At 37.0% G+C, this 9,764-nt stretch overlaps 2 protein-coding genes across 2 annotated transcripts; both read left to right on the forward strand.

Moving 5' to 3' along the window:
* The first annotated feature begins 1,831 nt into the window (after nucleotides 1-1,831).
* LOC115017819 (olfactory receptor 56A4-like) lies at nucleotides 1,832-5,279 on the forward strand. The gene is given in 4 exon segments (XM_029446515.1): nucleotides 1,832-2,579; nucleotides 2,582-2,755; nucleotides 5,100-5,224; nucleotides 5,265-5,279. Coding segments are annotated over 4 exon segments (1,062 nt in total).
* A 2-nt stretch (nucleotides 5,280-5,281) lies between these two features.
* On the forward strand, nucleotides 5,282-6,232 carry LOC115017820 (olfactory receptor 52B2-like). Its single transcript, XM_029446517.1, has one exon. The coding sequence runs from the start codon at nucleotides 5,282-5,284 to the stop codon at nucleotides 6,230-6,232; it is 951 nt and encodes a 316-aa protein (XP_029302377.1).
* Nucleotides 6,233-9,764: the final 3,532 nt, after the last annotated feature.

Here is a 9,764-nt window from a genome sequence, read left to right on the forward strand (position 1 = left end):
CAGCCATTCGGGAGAGACTCGGAGTAGAGCTGCTGCTCCTTCATGTTGAAAGGAGCCAGTTGAGGTAGTTCGGGCATCTAGTAAGGATGCCACCTGGTCGCCTCCCTAGGGAGGTGTTCCAGGCACGTTCAGCTGGGAGGAGACCCCGGGGAAGACCCAGGACTTGGTGGAGAGATTATATCTCCTCACTGGCCTGGGAACGCAGGAGCTGGAGGATGTGGACCGGAGAAGGGAAGATTGGGGTTCCTTACTGGAGCTGCTGCCCCCGCGACCTGACCCCGGATAAGCAGTAGACGATGGATGGGTGGACAATCAACTTTCTGTTTCTTTGGCTTGGCGATAGACATCTTGAAGTGTTAGCTTGGCTAGCAAAAGTAAGAGAGTGACTTTCCAACCTGGTTTGCAACGTGATCTTGACTGAGCCAATGGCAGGTGCGGATAGAGTGCATTTTTTCCCCCACACGCGGGCAAAACGGACGGGCCTCATTCAAATGAATGGAAAAACATGCGTTTTCGCGGCATCGCCGGATTTGTTGTGTATCAGGCCTTAGTTTTATTTATGCTATACATGCAAGCCCGATTTGCAGGCAACCTCTTGCGGGCCAGAAAATAGTTCAGAAGGGCCGTATTTGGCCCGCAGGCCGCTAGTTGAATAGGCCTGGTGTATAGTGTTGTGTGAATATAAAGTGTATATTCAAATTCTTATTAAATTGTAAAGGCAAAGTTTTTATTCCATTTAGTACAAAGCTCGTTCTTTCGGTCATGACCCAACCTTCATGACCATAGGTGAGGAACGAAGATCTTTGCCTTCTGGCTCAGCTCTCTTTTCGTCACAACGGTGCGGTAAAGCGACTGCAATACTGCCCCCGCTGCTCCGATTCTCGGGCCAATCTCTCGCTCCATCGTCCCCTCACTCGCGAACAAGACCCTGAGGTACTCTAACTCCTTCACTTGGGGTAAGGGCTCATTCCCTTGCTGGAGTAGGCAATCCAACTGAAAGCAAACCACTTATCACTTCACAAAGTCCTGTTGCTACTTCGACCTAGTCTGGTTTCCAAAGAAAGCTGTCCTGATGTTGGTCGGTTGAACACGCTTAGCCTGTATAAGCCACATTTGAGCTCGTTCATAAGACACAACTGTACTTTTGACACGATACACAAAATGACACAAATTAAAACCTCTGTCTCTGTTTTAAAAAGAAAATTATTTATCCAGTTTGGCATTGGGCAAACCTAACAAAAGAGAGCTGATGTACAGTACATTATGACTAAAGGGTCTAAGGATTTATTTTATTCGTCAAGTTTCAAATTCAACAATTATTTATTCCAAATATATATTACATCTAGGTATACTTTATACATGAAGCCAGGGTTCACAAGGTTAAACAAGTAAAACAATAAATTATGTTGCAGAGATAAGTACACTATTTAAACGTTTCTTTCTGTAGTTAATATTCTGCAAACAGGGCTAATATTTCACAATCCATGACAAATATGTTTCTCTCATGATGTAAGTTTGGTCACAACAATTACATCACCTGATGTATTTTGCTCTCTAGCCTCATGAGTCACTTGTGTTTACAGTGCATGGCAATAAAAGACAACATATTTTTCATTGCTCCATACAACACAGTGCAGGCGAGGATAAGATAACATCTGCAACGGGTATGAAACCAAAGGTACATTTTAAATAATGCAGAGCACTTAATTCAAAATCGCTTGTTAATAAAAACATTTCTTTCAGGTGAAGATTTCTCATCAGCTGGCTTGGTTATCGAGGAACATATTTTGTTCAATAGGGGAGGCAACAACATAATAAAGACGGTATAATTATGAATACAAATGCATCTTCAAGGGATTTACTAACACTGGCACCATTGGGATTATCTGATACAGCTATTTATCCAGCATTTGTATTTGGCACACTTATCTATCTAATTATTGTCTTTTGCAACTTGTTAGTATTAACAACTATTGCTGTGAGTAAAAAGCTACACAAGCCCATGTTTATCCTGCTCTTTAACTTGCCCATTAGTGACCTGGTCGGCGCTACAGCTTTGTTTCCTCAGCTTCTTGTCAGCATTGTGACACAGAACAGACAGATTTCCCATCCTGCATGCATCACTCAGGCTTTGCTGTGTCATATTTATGGTACAGGAAACTTGCTGATCTTGAGTGCCATGGCATATGACAGATATATTGCTATATGTTGTCCTTTGAGGTATAATGCCATCATGACTCCACATAACGTAGTTAGAATTGTAATTTTTATATGGTTTATTAATATATCCCTAATAGTCACATTGATTGTGCTGGTTGCGCGGATTCAAATTTGCAGGAACAATGTAGTGGATTTGTACTGTAACAATCCATCATTAATGAAACTGGTCTGTGAGGACACCAGAGTGAACAACTACTATGGAATGGTTACTATAATTGTGCTTATGGGCGGCCCGCTGTTAGTGATAATATACACATATGCACAAATCTTGCGCACATGTGTCATGAATAAAAATACGAATGCCCGGAGAAAAGCCATTCAAACATGTGGTTCACATTTAGTTGTTTTCTTAATCTTACAAATAATACTACCTTTACACTCATTGCTCATCGCATTGAAAGTGCATCCCCGTACATTAGAAGGATTCTTGGTATGTCAATTTTAATATTTCCTCCTTTATTAGACCCGATTATATATGGACTGAAACTTACAGAACTGAAGCAGAACATATTCATATTCTTTAAAAGAAATTTTTGTTCAACCAAGTTGTAAGCAGTTTTCAATTTTGGATATATTAGACATGATACACTTTCATTGTATATTTTGTTGCCTAAACTAACACTGATTTCAGAATCCACTACAAATGAAGGCTCAGAGAGTCTAATTAACAACAATATGCCATGTATCATTGTACTGTGTATAAGTTATGTATCTCGGGGTTTGATGATTATTTGTTTTATGAATATGTTTTACACTTCTCTATATAATGTTCATGTGTAAACTTGGGTTAATCAGCATTAGTACAGATCACAGACTAACAGCTAAGGTCATTTGCCAACATAAGGTTGACACTGTAAGTAGTTTTAATAAAGTGTAAGGAAAATGTCAACACAATAGCCTGTGTCACAGATCCTTATGTAACTGCTGAAAGATCTGATGAAATATATGTACATTTAAATCACTAAGTTACAGTTAGAAAATTAAAATGATCTCACTGCAGGTATGAAAGCACTTGCCACTGACGATATACATGGAGTATAAATATATAAAAATGCATTTAGCATGAAATGAATTTAGTAGCAAGTGTGTCAATTGTGTGCATGTCTCAACACTGATCCAATTGTCAGTTTGACAATCTGTACTATTGTCAGATGGACTACTGATGAGAATATTAACACAAACATTATTTTATGTGATTTCTTTGACATTGCAATAAAAGTATATGTGTTGCAAAATGTCATTGTGTTTAATTATGACCCATAATTGTATAATGCTTTTTAATAGATAAGCATATTTTTAATTCCGAAACTGTTAGTACTAACATACAATTCTTCACAACTGAATGTAAAGAAACAAACACTGTGTAACTCCATTAGTCTTTTGTCTCTGCAGTGAATATCCTCATAGTCCCCAATGATAGAATTGAGAAATTCCTTCTTTTTTTTAAAGGAAAAAAGGAATATAGAAAATCAGATGTGTTTCTCAGATTCATTTGGTGTGTTTTTTCCACAAAAAGGAGGAAAGGAAAGAGCCACAATCACAAGTTTAAATTTTCACTCAGAAACACATTTCTCATTTGATATAAAATTGTTAATGTACTGTAATAATGTCAATAGATTGGATTGGATGTGCATACTGGGAGAGGAAAACAATTATAGACAGGTTATGATGAGATCAAAATGACATTATTTTGAGTGGTAAAGTGGACAGGTCAGAAAGTTGATGTATACAAATATATTCAAAGACTGAAACATTGTGTTGTATAACTTTGTAAGTTTGCTGGCTCTCTATAGTGTTGCTACACACTTGACAGGACGATCTACAGCCTTCTCAGGATGCCTTTCATCTGATTTATGTTTTAGAGGGGAAAAGGAGTCACTTGTTCATGGATAGCACTGAACCATTCATTAGTGAAAACATTCCATGTTTTTAAGCATGTTTTTCAGTGTTTTGTATTGCACTTCTATAAAGTTGGAGGACTCAGAAGAGACAGATTAAAAAGAGACTGGTCAGACTTTAAGTTGTTAGTATGGGTCAGGCTCTTAAAACTGCATCACACAATTCCCATTATGCAACTGCACAGCGTCTTTCGTAAGATCTCTGTGCCTCCTAAATGGGCCCTTTTCACTGCAGCCATTTTGCTGCCTTTACCATCCTAGGTTAAAAACTTGGGGATCAAAAACATGACCTATGTAACTAGAAATTGATCAAAAAATGTCTACAATCCACTGAAATAAGGTTTTTTTTTTAACAATACTCCTTTTTATCATCACCACGATCATCAATATAATTTCACTTTGTTTGTTTTGTTCTGTGACTGTAATGTAGGCTTTATGTTAAAAAGCCCAAGCTGAGATAACCCTGATTAACCCTGTGGGGTGTCATCAGCATGCATCCCTATCTACAGCTGTGTCTTCTCTGCACAGTGACTTTTGGATGACTTATGTGTGGATGGTTGTAGGTTAAAAAATACATTTAATATTCTCCCAAAGCCCCTTGTGAGCCAGTCCTTAAGTCATTGTCGTAACAATCTAAAGATAAACTTTATGGTAAATCGGAAGCCCCCAGGGAGCTGTCTGGTCTTCAGCAAAAAAAAAACCCTCCTATAAAGCTGCTGATCCTTCTGAACATACCAGTAGGTCTTTGCTAGTATATTCCTCTGTAGAGATGATCCACTATAGGTTTCTTATTTTTTCAGAATATACTGTTTTCTGTCTTTCCTCTCGTGTATTTTGTTCCTAGAGTTTTAGTGCAAAGCTGTAAATCCAAAAGACTATAACTTGTTATGTATGTACAGTCTAGATAATGTATCATGTTTAACAGAAATGTATGTAGACTCAAAGTGAAGGGAAGTTGCGTGGACATACAATTTGGGTAAGTTTTGTACTTTTTTATAATTATAAATTATAACTCAAATCTAAATGGAATTTTCACACTTTTTAAAATGTTATCTCTGTATGCATTTCTTGTCGTATTAAGTCTCCCATGTTTTTGCTTAATTGATGTGTATGAAAATAGTTATGGTACTTTTTTAAATTTTCTAGGGAGGAAGAGCATAAAAATGGATGTCCTGTTCAACACATCACATGTTCTAACGATACAACACTTCAATCTCTCCTCTGAAAATGTATTTCCTGCATTTCTTTTTGCAACTCTGAGCTACATGATCATACTTTTCTGCAACCTTATTCTAATCCTCACCATTGTACTTAACAAATCTTTGCATCAGCCCATGTATCTGATCATGCTGAGCCTACCTATCAATGACATTATAGGCTCCTCATCATTCTTTCTGCTGCTCATTAAGAACATACTGACCAACAGCAGGACAATGCATTACTCGGCTTGTGTTGCCCAAGCTTTTTTTATCCACATCTATGCAGCAGGTACAGTGTTCATTCTGAGTGCAATGGCATATGATAGGTATATTGCCATATGTTTTCCTTTAAAATACAACTCAATTATGACTTATGCTCACATAATGAGAATAATCACATTTGTGTGGATAATTAATTTGGTTTTAATGGGTGTGCTTTTTTTTCTGCTTTTGCGTTTACCCCGTTGTCGATCGGTATTGAAAAACCCCTACTGTGATAATCCATCATTGCTTTCTCTGGTCTGTGCAGACAAAACCATCAATAACATTTACGGGCTCTTTACAGTCGCTCTTACACAAGTGGTAGCTAACGGGACGATTTTGTACACATATCTCCAGATTCTTGTTGCATGCTTCAGATCCAAACGATCAGACACAAAAGCAAAAGCTCTGCAGACATGTGCTACACATCTGGCTGTTTTTCTCCTGTTGGAGTGTCTGGGTCTTTTCACCATCATATCATACAGAATAAAGAACATTTCACCAAATATAAGGTGGTTCATGGGGGTGACAACTTTAATTTTCCCCCCAGCACTGAATCCAATCATCTATGGACTGAAAACAAAAGAAATTCGAGAAAAAGTAGTGTACTTTTTTAGGAATAAAATACTTAATTTTAGGCATGCAGCAAGCTAAAACTTCTTTCAATTGTGACATGGTTTTCACTGGCAATGTTTAATTTGTCTTACTACCTTATAAATACATTATTTTCCTTCTTTTTACTACAAAACCTTGTTCTTTTGGCTTTTTGTTCATGTCAGGTTCAAGTTACTGACAAAAGTTCATTCTCAAATGATGCATATGAAAACTACAAAACAGTTTGTGTTAATAGTAATTAACATTTAACTAATTATTGTACAAAGTAATGCTAAATAATTACTGCCACATTATGAATGCATAACTCATTATTATTATTATTATTATTATTATTATTATTATTATTATTATTATTATTATTATTATTATTATATTACTATGCATGATAAGCAATTGCAAATTACCTTTTTGACCTTGTCATTTTTTCTCCTCCAGCATTTGCATCCAATACAAAAATTTTTAAGTCACTTGTGTTATGTAATGGATATTGTCAAGTTAACAGTAAAACTACACACACACACACACACACACACACACACACACACACACACACACACACACACACACACACACACACACACACACACACACACACACACACACACACACACTCAAAATAGTTGAACGTAATCTAAGATGTTAAAAGGTAAACCTGTGAATCCAGTGTCTCATCAGAGTTTGCTGTGACCATGATAATATGTTACTAATTGTTGTTATGTTTTAATGTGAACCTCTAAAAAGGTTGTCTAACTTCCATAAAATATAAAGGTTGTGAGGCGCTGATGTATATGAAATAAATGAGAAGAAATTAGAAGAAATGAGAATACATATTACAACCTTAATTTTGAGTTATGTGAGATTAGATGTGTGCAGGGTGAAAGAAGAGATGAAACCTGTTGAATTAAGAATATAAAATCCTGATTCAAGACTTGAAAGTCATTTCAAGTCGTTTGTATGAACACATCACACTAATTTCTTCATATTACTGTGTGTATTCACAACAAAAACAGCAGAGGGCGCTATCAGTACACACTAAACCAGGGGTGGGCAATTAATTTGAGCAGAGGGCCTCATGAGAAACTGGGACTGTTGTGGAGGGTCTGACCAACAGGCTGATCTACCTGTATTTAATTATGTCACGATAATTATGTAATGAAAATCTGATATATTGACACCCCTGATATAAATGTTATATATATATATATATATATATATATATATATATATATATATATATATATATAGTCTCTGAGTGTGTGAGAGAATTCTTCTTCAGTGTATCACTGCTGACGAGCTGACATGCACCATGTATCGTGTCTGTGTGATTTTTGTGTGGCTCTGTGTGGCTCTGTGTGGCTCTGTGTGGCTCTGTGTGGCTCTGTGTGGCTCTGTGTGGCTCTGTGTGGCTCTGTGTGATAGAGTCTGGCAGAGTGTGACAGGGTGTGACTGAGTTTGACAGAGTATGGCAGAGTGTGACAGGGTGTGACTGAGTTTGACAGAGTATGGCAGAGTGTGACCAGAGTATGGCAGGGTGTGACTGATTGTGACAGAATCTGGCAGAGTGTGGCAGAGTGTGCCAGAGTATGACCAGAGTATGGCAGAGTATGACAGGGTGCGACTGAGTGTGACAGAAAAGACGACCAGTTTGCACTTTTATTGTTTACTTCTGATCCTTTGCACTGTTCAATAAAGTTCATCATTGTCTGCAGTCATCAGTTCAGTCATTTCAGTCCACAGTCCACATTTTTGGTATCCGAATAAATGAGTGTAACTTTGAATGCTGTTGTCTCGTCACACGTTTCTAACTTCTTTTATCTTTTCTATTTGAATTTGCCAGCAGATAACTTTACCAACTAGTTACTTTGTGATAAGTCACCCCTAATGAATGGTTTATAAGAATAATTTAATATCTTATAAATGCTTGTGTCTCTTTCTAGTGAGTTAAAAATGTTAGTAAGTTATTACTTACTAACGGCTGTTATAATATATAATAATAACTCAAATTATAAGGGTCTTGAGTTTTTCCATTTCTAATAAGACATCAGAAAAAGCTTGTCAATTATAAATACATCATTAATAAAGGATTCTTATAGTAATCCATTGTTACAGTTGTGCATTTTTTATTTATATTAATTCATATATTATGAATCAGAATCAGAATCGAATATCCTTTAATTGTCCCACGACGGGGAAATTTACATTGTTACAGCAAAGAGAGTACACAATTAAATAGAATAAAAATACAGTAACAGTAATATAATATAGGTACAGTCGCACATGACAGGATAATTTCAAAAGTTGTAAAAGAGAATATTGCACTTGACAGCAAAAAGATGAATATAGTAACAGTATAAATCACATTAACAGTAAGTATCCCTGTTATAACATATATAAGGTGCTTTGAAAACAAATACTAAATTCAAATAGACCATAGTACAACAGTAGCCATCAGACTCACAATAACAAACATATCTTGGATACATTTTGGAACATACAACTGACTTTTCACATTGAACAGGTGCTCTTTCATTAAATTATATTTATCTAGCTTATGTGCACGTTTCAGTGTTTACTGCGTTGCTTTGCACATTCACATTCTCTCCTCTGCTGTTTCGCGATGGGCAGGGCTCCACCCCCGACACACACACACACAGACACACACACACACACACACACACACACACACACACACACACACACACACATGCGCACACACTTACAGTCAGTCAGACACAGAGTGGAGGAAAGGAGAGGAGATAAAAGCAGGGATGCTATCGTGGCGGAAGAGAGGAGTTCAGGGAGAAGAGGGAGATACTCTTCTCTCTGCTGGAGACACTTGTTGACAAATTAAATGTAAACGAATTGAAATAAATAATATATACAACGATGAATATACTGTGTATTTAATTTACATGAGCTATAAATGAAAATGAATGAAAACTTAGCAAATGATTGATTTCAAGGTTCAAGAAGAATTTATTTAGCACATATGATTTATTAATTTAGAAAAGGGATTATTTAAATAGAAAATGACCTTTCAATGAATGGAAATGAATGATTTAATTATTATAAACAGAAAAATATTATAAAACAATATAACATTTATATACAGATAAAGTTTGCTGCTGGACTTGGATGGGCTGCCACAATAAAGCCTCTGGTGTCTCCTGATGCATCATCTGGGGGGGTCTCCAGAGAGTGTATGAGATGCCCCTCCACGTCTAAAATACATTATGCGCTGGTGATAAATCATATCTTCAATCAAGATTGGAAATAAAAAAATTAAAGTATTATCTCTGGGAAAAAATGGTAGCCGGTGGTTGAGGACCACTGTGTTAAAGGGTTTGGGGAGTTTTTCCTTGCCCGCTTGAGGGGGGGGCTTTTTTGTGCTCCGTGCTGTGCTGCAGTGGCGGTTCTAGACCAATATCACTCGGGGGGCCTGGCTGGGGCCAAGTGTTTTGCCAGAGGGGCACATTCAACCCGGGACAAAAGCAAGGCAATGTTCAAGCCTTCAATATTTTTAGTTAAGTATAAATAATCGCGCGCAACAAAAACAATACCATGATTGGTA

Source organism: Cottoperca gobio, chromosome 13 (assembly GCF_900634415.1).
Source record: "Cottoperca gobio chromosome 13, fCotGob3.1, whole genome shotgun sequence".
NCBI classification, from domain to species: domain Eukaryota; kingdom Metazoa; phylum Chordata; class Actinopteri; order Perciformes; family Bovichtidae; genus Cottoperca; species Cottoperca gobio.